The following is a 16,583-nucleotide window of genomic DNA, read 5'->3' as shown; positions in this document are numbered from 1 at the left end:
AATCACATTTGATATACTGTATGGAAACTGTTTTACTTGCAGAATGATTTGTTATTCTTTATAGAGATCTAGCCAGCAGACAACATAGCCAGGAACAAGATATACCCCGAGCCTGCTGATGGCACAGTGAAGGAAAAGCAGCAGACTGATGAGGTCATCCCTCTGCCCACGCCCCTGTGCATGTCAGCATGTTAACTGTTCATATATGTGTGTTGCTGCAGAGCCAAATTGTCTTGCTGTCCCTCTCACTTTATGTATAAAGTTTGCCTACACTAGACTAGGTAGAATTTTGAACAAATATTCGTATGCAAATTCTTTGTACATTCAATGACTGGACAAATGTCATTCGAAAGTACTTCAAAATGTTGTTTGCTTTTAATGTTTCATTTTGGAATCAATGTACCGTATTTATCGGCGTATAATGTGCACTTTTTTCCCCCTTAAAATTAGGGGAAAATCGTGGGTGCGTGTTATATGCTGAACCGCTGCCTCGGAGGGGAAGGAGGGAACGAGCGCCGCTGAAATAGACAGAGCTGAGTGTAATGTGCACTCAGGTAGGCTCGGCTCCGCTCGCAGTCACGCCCAGTCCTGCCTCCTAGTATTTACGTCCCACCATTGGACCTGTGTTGTGTCCATCATAGGAGCCGGGCCAAGGGGCGGGACTGGGTGGGACTGCGAGACGAGACGAGTACACAGGACATCCAGCTCTGTCTATCTCGGCGGCGCTTGTTCCCTCCTCAGCAGGCAAAAGGAAGGTTTATGTGTTGTTCACAGCAGCTGGATTTATCTGCCAATTCAACTAAACCCTTCACGATGCAAAGTGAAAAATTGAGTACCAGTAACAATTTAAAACCAATCGTTGATCATGCTGCAATGATGGGCAAGGCTGCAGATGGACACTGATCATTCTGCAATGATGGGCAAGGCTGCAGATGGGCATTTAAGTTTTTTCCTTAAACTTCCCTCCTAAACTTGGGGTGTGTGTTATACGCCGGCGCGTGTTATACACCCATTAAAAACGGTAATTTCCTGAATGAAAACCACATTCATTGATAGAAATTTGTTCGTTCAAGAAAAGATTCCATCCTGCTCTTTTGAATGTTTTTGTCACTGTGCTCGAACACTAATGTTGATTTGACCCCACTAATGATTAGAAAATCGAAAAAAACATTCTTTAAAATAAAAAAATCTTGAACAAAACTCTACTAGTATATGTATGGCCAGCTTAAAGCTGAACTGCAGGAATTCAGACACTTTGCAAAATAAGCTGGCCTGCTATGAGTTGCAAGGAGGTGCATGCCACCTTTTGGACTCTAAAATATTTATAGCGCTCCAGGATCACAGCTTTCTCTAAACTTCATGGGCTCTGACAGGTGAGACACTGCCTTCTTACACACAGCAGCTCTGCCCACCCCTACCTTCTTTTGTTTATTCACAGAAGTCTTTGTATTTTGTGATTTGCGTTAACATGCTACAAAGTGCTCTGTGATTGGGCAGGAGGAGGGGAGGGGTGGGCACAGTGGCTACACACCATTCTGCAGCTGTAACAGCTGAGACTGGAAGGTTCATTGTCGGGGCATCAGAAATATAACCACAGCTATGCTTCCATTGCTCAATAAAAACGTCAATTGTAAATTAAAGCGATAAGTCCACAAGGTGGCATGCACCTCGTTGGACTTAACCCCTGGTAATACACAGAACATTTTGGAAAGTGGCTGAATTCCTGGAGTTCAGTTTTAAGATCTTCTCTACAGCGGATTTCAGGAGGATCTGATAATTGCATAAGCTGCATTTAAAATACTTGTTAAATGTTTTTATTTTTTTAACTGCATTGTTTTCTTCATATTTTCCTGGAGTTCAGCTTTATAACTGACTACACTCTTTACAGTCTGCCTAAATACTACTTTATTCATTCAGACAGGATCTCATTTGACATAATTATTAATACATTTTTCTTGAATAACAGATTGAATATAAGTAAAATATTACACTGTGTTGTCAGCTTTTTGTGCTGTAAGATACAAGAATGATGTTCGTAGCTTTACCCACTAATGTGCTGTGTTCTATATTAATGTGCAGATTTGGGTGTTGACTCCTTTATAAAAATGGCTACCCCAAACGTCCACTGGCTTCTCCCGATTGTTATGGTCTCCTTTCTCACATGTGCTCTTGCCAGAAGAGGACAGGATGTACGTTGTGGAGGTAAGACATGAATGGGGAAAATAGTTTTTTTCCGTGTGTCTTTTTTTTTTTTTTTTTTTTTTTTTAATGTAGGTATATTCTATTTAGGTGGTTTTTCCACTTTAAGTGAAATAAAATTGAAACCACTTTTCACTTTTGTCTTTCATATCAAGCACAGTGGGGGTTCACTGGCTTACAAATTAGTAGAAGGCTAATCTGGTTCCTTTTTCTGACTCATCAATGTAGATTAATGTTTAAAGTGATCATAAAGGCTCGTTTTTTTTTTATTTTCGTTTTTTTTTTTTTTTTAATAACAAACATGTTATACTTACCTGTTCTGTGCAATGGTTTTTCACAGAGCAGCCCCGATCCTCTCGGGTCCCCCGCCAGCGGTCTTCCCCTGCGCCAAATGCCATTGACACTCAAAGTACAGCTTGTCCCTGATCACTCCTAACTGGCTGTGATTGACAGCCAATGGCTCCCACTGCTGTGTCTGAGCCAATGAGGAGAGAAAAGGTCTCTGCTTTCATGCATGTCGCTGAATCGAGATTGGGCTCAGGTAAGTATAAGGTACTTCTGTGCATTAAGGTAAAAAAAACCTTCTGCCTATAGAGCTACTTTAACTCTAGCCGAGGGCTACATACAAAGTTTTAAATACATACTGTACATGTAAACTGCCTCACTAGTCAAGTTTGTTTGTAATGTTGTTCAGCCAGTCTAGTAATAATAAACCTTGCCACACTAGCCAGAGAGTGAAACCTTTCCGCCGGCTGTCAGAACACCCAAATAGAGGATGCATCTGATTGGATTCAAATGCTTTTCGACTAACAATTTTCCATCTATTTTTCTTTGATTTTTCAGTTGAGGGATGTAGAGTGGGAGGCAGCTGACAGGGCCACCCACTGAGCAAATTCGGGCCAGTTCTTCAGGAACCAGGTGGAATCCGTACAGTGTATGGTTAGCCTAACTCTGCAGCGTCCTATATGTCACCTACCCACATTCATCCTACTCCGTACATAACATCACTAGGAGAGGCCTTTATTGTCCTTCCCTTCTCTCCTCCTTTTTTTTTTTTTTACTACTAGATGTTTCTAAGGAGAAAGTGTCATGGCTGATTCTAAGAATTTCTACACTTAAAGTGGTTGTAAACCCTTGTTATAAGCTTACCTGTAGGTACCTTGAATATCTCCTAAACTTGCACTATCTGTTTAGTGCTTAATTTTGTTCAATCATATACACACTTTGCTGGCCTGGTTCCTCCTCAGTGGCTCTCTATGCTCCTCCCATCCCGCCTCCGGCCGTGAGTGACGTAACTCGGACGGGACTATGAAGCGTCTTCATAGGGGAGTGAAGCACTGACAGGGAAGGGATGGTGCTGTCTGTCTCTGTCTAGGCTAGTGCCAGGTGCAGGCGCACACTTGGCACATTGTTACAGAGACAGGCACAGACGACGTACAGTACAGCTATTAGCGGCACCGGCTCTTGTGTACTGTGAAACACACTGCCGACACTACACCTGCAAACCCCTCCTGCAAATTGTTCCAGCCCTGATGGGAACATTTACCAAATATAAAGTAGGTGTTATCCCAGGTTGGCTGCAAAAGTGGAAATAAACCAATGCCTAAAATTTGGCATTACTGTACAATCCCCCAAAAAGTGAAAATTATCTCAGGAATCTCTTTGCACTTTATATGTCCAGCTTGCATTCCTAGTATAGCCACAAGCTTTCTCATTGATGCGTACGCATTAAAACTGCCCCCCGCCCCCCATTCTCTGTGATCATGGAACGATTATAGGACGCATATAGGGCAGAACCACACTTATGAAGTGTTCTCTCCTGGTGTACAGGACCTCAAGCAGGGTATGCACATTGGGTTTTTTTTTTTTTTTTTTTTTAATCAGCAGGTTGAATCAAATACCTCACAGACCCCCCCCCCCCCAACAGAATACACAGATCAGCACTCCAGCCATTGACACTACAAGTGCTGATTTTCCAGCTTGACTGTTTAACAGAAGCTGGTTGTCATGCTGAACTGTATACCCATTTTTTAGGGAAAGTTAAAGTGGTGTTCCGGACGAAATTATACTTTTTAAATAAAAATACCCCTATAATACACAATCTTAATGTATTCTTGTAAAGTTAGTCTGTAAACTAAGGTCTGTTTTGTTAGTTTATAGCAGTAGTTTGTTATTTTATAAACTTACAGCAGGCTGTGGCCATCTTAAGTGTGGGCATCTGAAGCCAGACTGTATTTCTTCCTGGATCTCATCCTTGTAGATCTCGCACATGCTCAGTGCAGCACAAGCGGTATAATAGGTTTCAGGTCAGGTTTAGATAGGAACGGCAGTTTCAGAGGAAGTTGCCGCCCCTTCCCAGAAGGCATTGCAAACAGGAAATTATGCGATGGGCCACGGCCAGGGAGGAGGAAGTGAAAAATGAATACAGCAGATATACAGTAGGTGTTGAGAAAAAAAATGTAAAAATATCCTATTTGTTTACAGTGCACAGTTTAGTGAGGGATGCTGAAGAGTTGTAAAAGTGGGTGGAACTCCACTTTAACATAAAGTTTAGCTTCGTTTCCTTATATTAGCAGTGTTTAAAATACATGAAATGCTTTTTTAATTAATATATTACAGTATTAAGTGTGTTGTGTGTTTTTTTTTTTTTTTAATGGCACTTCCCATTAAAAGGATTATAGATTTTAGGTAACAATGTTTGCATTAATTATAGGCACAACAAGGATTTTAAAGAATTTATAACTGGACTGAATTGTGATATTTTCTTGCCTGTTATTGAATTTTAATGAACTTCAAAGTTGCCTTCAGACTGGTGACCAGACATTTATGAAACCATAGTCTCTTTATGTTCCCCCAGAAGTTTCCTCAAAAAGATTGATGTATAGTCTATTTAATGCTGCTTGCTTGACCATCAAAGCAAGGCCTTAAGGTCACTTTTATCCAATTTGATCACATTGTCGCACATTTTGGAAACACTTACTAACCGATCTGAGTAATACAGATGAACCACAAATGTGGACTGTGATCCTGTTTCTCCTGCTAAAGTGGCTAAATGCCAGTGTAGTCTCAATGCATGACAGAGCTTCTGCGTGGTGCATTCAGTCACATCGGTCAAGGTGCTTGTTTGTTAGGGTTCCCTACCGGTGAATAAATACTTTTCTCGTTTAATATAATTTCTACTCCATCATTTTGTAGTAGAATTCTGCTTAATCTACCTCCTCCTCTCATTTAGATAGAATGCATCTTACATTGGGGGAGGGGGACTCCCAACAAAACAAGTTGAGACAGATGAAGGTAAATAACCGTTCATTTCTATAGATTGTGACATATTGCTTCATCTTGGCTTGCCAATAGAAGGTGCATGTATTGCCTTCAGTGTGGCTAGCTTTAGATTGACAGAAGTCTCACTGAGAGCAACTGGTAATGAGACATCTTCCCTACGCTGGTCGCTGTTCTGCTGAGCCACATGGCAGCCTTTTTGTCTGGAATAAATCATGTGTGTAGTGAAATACTTATTCCCTTTTCTTCATAGGAATGGGAACAATCAGCACCAGCTCAGATTTTTCTTACAACTGGTGTTCCCTTTTAGGAACGCCTACATTCTTTATTCGTGTCCGATCATTGTGAGTATTGCTTGAATAACACACGCTGCTTTCAGAGATCTGGCTATGTATGTGCACCCCAACGGCGTACAACTAACAACCAACATCTAGTGAAATAATCTTCGCTGCTTGAAAGTCAAGAGGTAAAAACAGTGTTGCCAACCTACCAGAATAAAATTTACTGACACGATACCCAAAATTTACTGGCACAGCCACAATTTTACTGGCATTTCCAAAAGTTACACAATTACAGGTTTAAGTGCAAATTTCAGTGTTTAGGCTACAAACAAGTACAATTTGCAATTAGCTATGTGATTTAACCATTTCAGCTCCGGAAGTTTTGGCTGCTGAATGACTGGGCAATTTTTTGCGATTCTGCGTCGCTTTAACTGACAATTGCGCAGTCGTGCGACGTTGCACCCAAACAAGATTGATGTTCTTTTTTTCCCATAAATAGAGCTTTCTTTAGGTGGTATTTGATCGCCTCTGTGGTTTTTATTTTTTGCACTATAAACAAAAAAAAGCGACAATTTTGAAAAAAAACACAATATTTTGTACTTTTTGCTATAATAAATATCCCCATTTTTTTTTTTTTTTTTTAAAGCTATTTTTTCTCAGTTTAGGCTGATATGTATTCTTCTACATATTTTTGGTAAAAAAAAATTGCAATAAGCGTATATTGATTGGTTTGCGCAAAAGTTATAGCATCTACAAAATAAGGGATAGATTTATATCATTTTTATTATTATTGTTTTTTTTTTTTTTTTACTAGTAATGGCGGCGATCTGCGATTTTTATCGGGACTGCGACATTATGGCGGAGACATCGGACACTTTTGACAAATTTTTTTGGACCATTGGCATTTATACAGCGATCAGTGCTTTAAAAATGCACTGATAATTGTAAAAATGTCACACTAGGGGGCAATCAAGGGGTTAAATGTGTTCCCTGTGTGTGTTTGTACCTGTAGGGGGGAGGGGACTGACCTAGAGGAAATGACAGATCATGGTTCCTAGCTATTAGGAACTCGCAATGTGTCCCTCCTCACAGAACAGGGATTTGTGTGTTTACACACACACACACACACGTCCCTGTTCTGCCTCTCATGTCCGCGATCGATCGTGGCAGGCGGTCATCGCGACCATTGGCCACGAGCATCGGTACCCCCGCAGTGCAGCAGGCGCGCGGCTGCTATCCCGCTTAAAGGAGCTGACGTATAGCTACCACTGCTCGCGGGATCGTGCCAACCTACCGCAGCATGACGCGGCTGGTCGGCAAGCAGTTAAGGTATATATTAAGGCAAAAAAAAACATATTTCCTATTTTATTTTCAATATGGTAAGTGTCTCAGGGACAGGACTCGGGCAAGAAATTAGAATGGGCAGACACACACATGAAATTCACTCACAGTGACACTGACAGCAATGTGCAGCAGCACAGATGATGATGATGACACCTCTCTGACACGTCCCCTCCTATTTCACAGTGACAATCTCTCTCCACGCCAGCTGGTCCTTTCAATCCACTCCAGTCCAAGCAACACTGACAGTCCCGCTCCTGACTTGCCTTGCTCCTGTCCTGCAGACCCACACACAAGACTCCGGCTGCTCTGCTCAGCTCCCTTGCACCATGACATAACACAACACGCTCAGGCACTGTCTCCGCCAGACCCGTCCAAACACACTAACAGTCACAGTCATATTTTTTACTGCCAACCTTTTCCTGTTACTGGCAGGAGAAAAAGTGGCCGTTTTTTTTTTTTTTACCAGCTGCCAGTAAAAATACTGACAGTTGGCAAAACTGGGTGAAGGACAAGCTTCAGTTTTGCTTGCCCTGCATGTTAGATCTATAACAGGCTGATCAAGATGTAGCCTTCCCATAGGCACAAGACAGTCCTTGTAAGACTTGTGAATGAGGTTTTGTGCAAATTACCTTTTAAAACCTTAATATTCATAAACACCAATGCTTTTCTTTCCCAAAAAAAAAAAATCATGTGTTGCTACAAATGGCTTTGGTGTTTTACTACCCCCAGTTGTTATGGGGAGGAACTCATTGGCGAAAGACACAAGCAGACTGAATGCTCACTTGGTTATATACGAATTTAATGATCTCACGGCAAGCAGCAGACCCAGAAGAACCTCGGTACAGAAGAAGATACACTATCTCGATCAGATGCACGTAAAATACCAGCCAATATTCCTTGCTAATCAGAAGACATGACGGATATCCCGATAGTATCTTGGAACGTTAGGGGGCTTCACTCCCCGTTGAAGCGCACTATGATCCGTATGTGCTTGAAGAAATACATCCCCGGAATACTCTGCTACCAGGAGACCCACTTGACTGCAGACACTGTGAGCTTCCTTGGGTACTCTTGGGTGGGAAAGGCCTACCATTCCACACACACTTCCTACTCTAGGGGGGAGAGCGTGCTGATTCATGGAGCCCTGGACTATGAAGAATTTGCAAAGGAAATTGATAGTGAAGGTCGATATGTTTTTCTTCATTGCAGGCTGGGTACATTGATCTGTGTGCTGGCTGTTGTATATATTCCTCCCCCTTTCACGGCAGCGGTGCTTAGGTCTCTGCTTACATTTATGGATGGCAGGCCTGACGCGCCGTTGTTGGTAATGGGAGACTTCAATTGCTGTTTAAATCCAGTCGAGGATAGACACCCAGGACCCGGTGCCTCTGCCCTCTCCAGGGGTACCCCCCTGGCGCGGTTGTTGCAAGAGGTGGGCTGGGTGGATGTCTGGAGACATAGGAATCCAGGGATCAAACAATTTACATGTTTTTCTAAATCACACGGTTGTTTATCCAGAATTGATCCAAATGATTCTATAGTCGGGCAATGGGATGCCTTTAAAGCATATTTGAGGGGTGTGCTAATTCCTGAAATGAATAAGGTCACACAAGCCTCATCTGCTCTTAAAACTGAAATTGAAGCTAGAGTACAAGAGAAGGAACAATTATATGTTGCGGACCCTTCAGACTCGACCAAGGAGGAATGGCAGGCAGCTTTATCTGCATATCATCAACTGCTATCCTCGTCGGCCGACAAGAAGAGATTCTTTGCAAAACAGGCATTTTTTGAAGAGGGGGAGAAAACGGGTCGTATACTGGCAAGAACTGCAAATTCTTACCAGAAGTCACCAACCATAGGAGCTATTAGGACTAAGACGGGTACCATAGTAAATACGCCTGAGAAGGTGCTACAGGAACTAGCTGCCTATTATGAAGACTTATATAAGCCAGGTACATCTTATACTACAGAGAAATTAGAACAATACTTGGGGCAGATAGACTTCCCCAAATTAAATAAGGATCAGAGATCAAACTTAAAAAGCCCCCTCACAGTAGAAGGATTACAGAATGCGGTTGGATCTTTCCCTAACTGTAAAGCGCCAGGGGAAGATGGGATCCCCATAGAGATATACAAACAATACCCTACTGAATTACTGCCCCATCTGCTCAAATTTTTTAATAGATCTCGGGAAGAGGGGCGCTTGCCAATATCAATGTCCAGGACCAATATTGTTTTGCTTCTTAAACCTGGCAAGGACCCAACAGATCCAGGGGCGTATCGCCCGATCTCTCTGTTACAGAGCGATGTGAAAATATTAGCTAAAGCTTTAGCCATTAGACTAAACGGAGTAATCTCTTCAATCGTACATGGTGACCAAGCTGGTTTCATGCCTAATAAGTCGACCGCAGTCAATTTAAGAAGGCTATTCCTCAATATGCAATCAAGGGCGGACAATATGGGTTCTAGGGCCCTGCTGTCGTTAGATGCCACTAAGGCATTTGACAGCATAGATTGGGACTATCTGGTCAGTTTTGCAAAAATTTGGATTTGGTCAACAGTATATATCTTGGGTTAGGCTTCTTTATAGCCAGCTGGAGGCCGCTGTGAGGGTATCTGGCTTCTTGTCTCCGAGCTTCGCGTTGAGGAGGGGCACACGGCAGGGATGTCCCGTCTCCCCTCCTCTTCGCGTTGGCAATTGAGCCGCTGGCGATTGGGATCAGGCCAAATCGGCGCATCACAGGTTTCTGTTATGGTGACATGCAGGAAAAAATTATGTTGTATGCTGATGACACCATGCTTTTACTTGGTGACACGGACCTCTCTCTTCAGGAGGCCATGTCGACCATATCCAAATTTGGGACATATTCCGGCCTTCTTATAAATTGGTCTAAGTCGGCCCTTCTTTTACTGGATGGAGAAGAATCGCAGACTGTGAGCGCCGCTTGCCCAGTTCCGAGGGCCACTTCCTTCAAAGATTTGGGGATTCAAATTACGTCACAACCCAGGGATTTTATACATTTGAATGTTTTCCCCCTCCTACAACGTTTCCGGGATAAAATCAAGACTTGGAACTCCCTCTCATTATCCGTAGCAGGTAGATTAAACCTGGTAAAAATTATTCTTATGCCACAGTTACTCTACTTCCTACATAATACCCCTATGGTCATTCCCTGAAAGATATTTCATATAGTTAATGCCATTTTCTGAACTCTCATTTGGAAGAATGGACCTGCCCGGATCAAATTGGAAAATTTACAGAGACCTAGGGATTATGGTGGATTGGCATTGCCCATAATCACACACATAGGTTGGACTTGATGGACTTGTGTCTTTTTTCAACCTCACCTACTGTGTAACTATGTAACCCATGGCTGTACTACCTTGCTGCCCAACTACAACACTTGATTGGTACATTTGTTCCATCACAAAACTCATCACACAAGCTAAAGTTACATACAGTAGGTAGGGGACATATTCATATGGCTTTGGAGGCACAGGCCTTCACTAGGCCACATAAAAAATACCCTACTTTCAGTCTGGTACAAAAGGTATGGAATAAATCCAAATATCTCCAGAATATTGATGGCTATACGGAATACAGTCCCCTGTGGCACAATGACACTTATGGGGAATTAGCTAAATTACAAAGTGGGGCTCGATGGAAACAGTTTGGAGTTACCCATATTAAACATATTTTTCGGGATGGGGTGTTGCGTACGTTTGCTGATCTAAAAGAGGCGTATAATTTGCCTGCATCAATGTTTTTTTTTATTACATGCAACTCAGACACGCAGTGATGGCTCAGGGCTGCTCCTCGGAATGGCACTTGTCACCAGCCCCGATATTTAACCTCCTGAGGGATGCTGACTCATCTAAAGGATTTATTTCTCAATGCTATACCATCCTGTTGCAATCCGTGATGAAGCGGCATCCCCTGAGGGTGAGAGAGAAATGGGAAATGAAGGTGGGACAGCTTGACGAGGATCAGTGGGAAGAGATTTTTCAAGCGGTGGACTTATGTTCACTTAATGTGTCTCAAAAACTTACACAACTATATATACTGTTGAGAACGTACTATACCCCCCACAGGTTACATTTAATGAGTCGGCAGGCGGAACCAACATGTACTAGATGCAAACATGAGCATGGGGATCTTATACATATGCTGTGGAGGTGTCCCAAGCTCCACACGTATTGGGCAGGAGTGGTGCGGAACATTAACTCAGTTTTTAATGTGAATCTTCCACAGGACCCTAGAGCATGTCTCTTGGGGGCCTTGGAGGAATATGAATGGGAAGGACAATGTAGAGAGGCTATACATAGAGTACTTTTTCAGGCCAGAAAATTGATTAGGACCCATTGGAAGTCTGATAAGCCCCCGACCATTCCAAAGAATGGACTGATAATGTTAACAGAACTCTGAAGTTGGAAAAGTTGATATATCAACATAGAAGTAGTATGCAAAAATTTGAAAAAATATGGGGTCCATGGTTGGATGTACCGGAATTGGCCCCTATGGAGCTGGTGTACGATAGGCTACTAGGAATCAATGCCGGGTGAGGTACAAATTGAGGTTGAGTGTAACTGGAACCATGTATTGAAGGAGCTATATTGTTGCCGATGATTGTTCACTGGATTGTGTAGTCTATAAGAGAAATCCTATGGGTCTGCCCGAAATGCTTCTATTGTCTTTCCTGTAAACTTAATAAAATTTTGTTGGATTAAAACAAATGGCTTTGGTGCTTCCAAGTAAAGTAATTGTTGACAGATATTGTAAGGTCTTAAGATGGGGAAAAATAGTTCTACAAGTACATTTTTCTGAAGAGTATTTTGTACAAGCCATCTAAACTTTTGTTTAACTTGAAATCCCACATTTCTTGAAATGGTTATCTATTCTATATGTATGGGCAACTTTATAGTTTGCTTTTAAGAGCTGGTCTTTTGATGTCTTTTTCTTTATCTGTGTAAGGGATTTCAAAGGACAACCATTTTAAACTAGATAATCTTGTATCTCACTTCAAGTTTGCACAATGAAGCCTGTAAACAATAGACCCGGCAAAAATCATTGGTAGCCAGGGATCATCTGATCTAGGCTTTTCCAAGATTGGGAGCTGGGGGGGGGGGGGGGGGGCGCAACAGGTGCGTTTGTTGTGTGGGGTTTTTTTGTTTTTTTTTTTATTAATCATTGCAGGCTAGAGATATTAAAAATAATATGCGATACGGTAATACTAACATGCAGCTTATGTATGTATTCATGTAGCCAAAATACATCACAGTTTTGCTTTAATAGGTTATTGTCTCATCAATGCGATTTTTTTTTTTTTTTTTTTTTTTTCTTCTGCCTCTGTGTGGCTATCTGCAAAACATGACCTGTTGGTGAGACTTGAGGGCAGTGTTTGGAAACAATGTCTAGCAGTGCAGAATGTTCTCTCATGTACCAACAGTGCATTTTGCCATCCGGTAGGAACTTGCCAACATCACACCTTTTTACTTAAAGGTATGGCATATGTCCTTTTCATTCTTAGCAAGCTGCCATGTACATACACTCCCCTCTCCAAAAGAGCCCTGAAGCCTATAGAAATAGGTACATCAAGCATGCTGGTTGAATTGACATACTGTCACTAGTGATGTCATGACACTAGAGTGAGCATATTTCCATACAAATCTGTCCTGTGCATAGATCCTGGCCCTATGCTGTAGCACATACACTGAGAGTGAGTAACAAAACTGTTCTATAGCCTCCTACCAATGCTTTAACTAGTGCCATTATTACCGATGTTTTGGATTTGGTCAGACCTGCATGGTAGCATACAACATATTAAAATTAGATTAGAATTGGAGTCACTAATTGTATGATGACATCACTCAAAAAATAAATCAGTTTGGAGAGATTTTTCCTACAATTCTGCTTTACCTTTACGGTCATGAGGGGGCCAGTCTATCTGATTTTTAGGTGGTATTCGTTTTCATGTTGCATATCTGTGGTGAAATCAATAGTTTTATCATTTATGATTTTGTAGGATAAAAATGTAAGTTAGTGCATTGTAGAGTTGCACATGGCTCATGCTTTTTTTCATGTTGTAGATTTGTTTTAAAATGGCATTACAATAGTGCATCCTCAGATGGACACCTTCTTTCCTTTTGACTGTGTTCTGTTTATTTTCACACTTGATTTTATCTTCTAAAGAAATGTTGCACAAAAGCTAAATGCAATTTTATTTATTTTTTTGTCAGATATTTGTCATTTATAACAGTGTTTTTCAACTCCAGTGTTTTTAAACTCCAGTCCTCAAGGCTCCCCAACAGGTCATGGAATTACCTGTGGGAATTACTAAGGCAGTGAAACTGATCAAATCTAATGTGCGAAATAATGGCAAGCCTGAAAACATGACCTGTTGGGGGCGCCTTGAGGACTGGAGTTGAGAAACACTGATTTAGAATAATAAAATATTTTGTTTTCCAAAAATCAGCCAGCAGGTGGAGCTTAAAGCAGCTTTTTATTTTTTACTAAACTATTGCTCCCTCCGGGCCTCCTAAGCTCAAATGCACTCATTTTATTTTTATCACTGGTCCCATTTAAGATCCCCATTGATTTAAATAGGGCTGTATACCAGTGTTAATTTTGGTAGCAAATTTCAATATAGTTTTAGTCTTAGTTTTATTGCATTTTAGTTTTAGTCCCATTTTAGTCTTCTGCAATTGTTTTAGTTTTAGTCGTATTTAGTCGACTAAATCTCCACTACATTTTGGTCGACTAAAACTCATTTTTAGTCGTCTAAAATCGAATGGGTGTAATTAAATTGTAATGCCTTAGTTAAAAATTTCTCTACAATTTCCAAACTCATAATACTGCTGGAGTGAAAAATCTGATATGTTATTATTTATGTTATTGAGGTATTAAATGTGCACTAGAGACCAGTGTTAATTTTGAAGTCAAATTTCAATTTAGTTTTAGTCTTAGTTTTCTGACTAAAATGGCATTTTAGTTTTAGTCCCATTTTAGTCTTTTGACTGACTAAAATGGCATTTTAGTTTTAGTCATATTTTAGTCATCTCAGTTGTTTTAGTCGTATTTTAGTCTACTAAAATAATATTAATTTAGTCAACTAAAATGTTTATCGTTTTAGTCGACTAAATTAACACTGCTGTATACTTAGACTGGATATCCTCAATGTACAGCTTCAGTCAATGGGGAAAGCAGTAAAGAGAATTTTGCACCCGATGATGTTAACATAGGAGTGTTCTAAAACTCCAGATCCAAGGTAAGTAAGTAGTTGGGGTGGGGATTTGTGCAGTTGGTTTAGGGGGTGTGGGATCAGGGTTAGCCATAGTTTAGTAAAAGCTTTTTACGTGGCTTTTATTTTATTTTTATCCAGTTTCTTCTTTTATGTATAAAATCAGTTAGGTGCACAGGGTGTGTGTGATACAGATATATTGATATGTATATGTATGTATATATAATCAATTTCTAATATTATTCTTGATATTACACGTTGGTTTTAAAAACCCACCTTTAAAAAAAAAAAAAAAAAAAAACTTTCTGTATTATGAAGAAGATTTAAAGATGTTTAAAGTGAGGTACTGTAAAGATCGAGATTCAAGGCCCCAAGCTCAAACAGCTTGCTGGCTACAAGGAAACACCAGCCCTCAAATATTTGCAAAAAAGAGAGAGTATGAAAGAATGGGCGTTAAGTGTTGATTTCCTGATGATATACCGTACACATATATTCATTAAAACATTTATTCAGGTATATACAAAAAACAAACATACATACAAGAAAAAAGGGCTACCAAAAAAACCCATACATAGATAAAAGTGCAACATAATGATGAACATTTTAATGTTATGTTGCACATTTTGTGATTTTTAGCTATGTATTGGCTTTTTTGGTAGCCCTTTTTCCTTATTGCAGTTATTTAAAGATGTTTACCCATTAATTCTATTGAATCTTTCGATTTATTGACTTTGAATGTAATTAATAATTAAGTCTTGCAGTAGTACTGTAGGCAAAACATTTGTCATTTTGGATAGAGTAAGGAAGGTTTATAACCCTCGTCAGTTTTATTTTATTTCTGTGTCACATTGGAGGGGATTTATCTTCACTTCCTTTCCTATAGCCAAAACAGAAAATGAGAGGAAATCCCTGCAAATTAAGGGCAACGCTTTGGGGCCCCCCAGGTCACCAGTCTTTCCTTCTATTTATTTTTCTTTGGGGACATCTCAAAATTTGTGATTTTCTTTTACTTTCACTGATAATGGTAAACCCAACATCTGGGGTGTATGTATGTGTGTGTGTGTGTGTGTGTGTGTGTGTGTGTGTGTGTGTGTGTGTATATATATATGTAATATATATATATTATATTGTGTGTGTGTGTGTGTATATAGAGAGAGAGAGAGATACATAAATTACATATACATACACACACTATATATTTACTTTGTCACGTGGAATAAGGAAAAGTCTCTCTTAAACCAGCTTGCCGGGCTCTCGTTGATGAAATGGAGTGGGAAATCTCTCAAGTGAATCCAAAGAAGACAATTCAGAAAGGATCTTTTCGAATAAATCCAGATGGGTCTCAGTCAATAGTAGAAGTAAGGCAATTTAAGAGCTTTTTGATGAAAAATCATGTTATTAATAGATTAAGGCCCCTTTCACACTTATACGACTTGTCCCACGATTTTGTACTGCAAAATCATATGACAAGTCATTCTCCATGATTTTCAATGACTACCATTCATATTGGCACGACTTTAAGTCGTGCCGACTTGAAAGTAGTCCCTGCACTACTTTGGTCCAACTTCTATGCGAGTTGTACTCCATAGACCTCAATGTTAAACCCTCAAGTAGCATGCAAATCGTGCCCGAATAATATAGACACGATTTCAGTACGACTTTGTAAGCACAAGCCTGGCTCGCTGATCGGGAAAGGAAAACTTTTTTTCCTTTCGCGATGAGCGACAGGCAGTGCTGACAGCTGTCTGGTATGAATCCTGAGGGGGAACGCCACACCAAGTTTTAAATGAAAAAACCGGCGTGGGTTCCCCCCCAGGGGCATACCAGGCCCTTAGGTCTGGTATGGATCAAAGGGGAACCCCCTACGCCGAAAAATCGGCATGGGGTCCCCCACAAAATCCATACCAGACCCTTATCCGAGCACGCAGCCCGGCCGGTCAGGAATGGGGGTGGGGACGAGCGAGCGGCCCCCCCCTCCTGGACCGTACCAGGCTGCATGCCCTCAACATGGGGGGTGGGTGCTTTGGGGCATGGGGGGCACCCTGCTGGGCCCCCCCACCCCAAAGCACCTTGTCCCCATGTTGATGAGGACAAGGGCCTCTTCCCGACAACCCTGGCCGTTGGTTGTCAGGGTCTGCGGGCGGGGGGCTTATCGGAATCCCGGAGCCCCCTTTAGTAAGGGGGCCCACAGATCCGGCCCCCCACCCTATGTGAATGAGTATGGGGTACATGGTACCCCTAC

The 16,583-nt window shown here is 41.2% G+C and overlaps 1 protein-coding gene across 2 annotated transcripts in view; it reads left to right on the top strand.

The window, feature by feature from the left end:
* CNPY2 (canopy FGF signaling regulator 2) overlaps positions 1–16,583 on the top strand; it is a 63,809-nt gene that overhangs the window by 16,267 nt on the left and 30,959 nt on the right. The window contains exons 2-4 of one of the 2 annotated variants that reach the window (XM_073614006.1): positions 65–153; positions 2,080–2,202; positions 15,584–15,699. In XM_073614006.1, coding sequence (XP_073470107.1) covers positions 2,106–2,202; positions 15,584–15,699 — 213 coding nt within the window. In that variant the 5' untranslated portion in view covers positions 65–153; positions 2,080–2,105. The remainder of the gene's footprint in view (positions 1–64; positions 154–2,079; positions 2,203–15,583; positions 15,700–16,583) is intronic. The other variant, XM_073614005.1, reaches the window with a different exon arrangement.

The sequence above is a fragment of the Aquarana catesbeiana genome, linkage group LG02 (assembly GCF_042186555.1).
Source record: "Aquarana catesbeiana isolate 2022-GZ linkage group LG02, ASM4218655v1, whole genome shotgun sequence".
NCBI classification, from domain to species: Eukaryota; Metazoa; Chordata; class Amphibia; order Anura; family Ranidae; genus Aquarana; species Aquarana catesbeiana.
The sequence above is the reverse complement of the archived record's forward strand: the minus strand, read 5'-3'. Positions and strand labels throughout refer to the sequence as shown.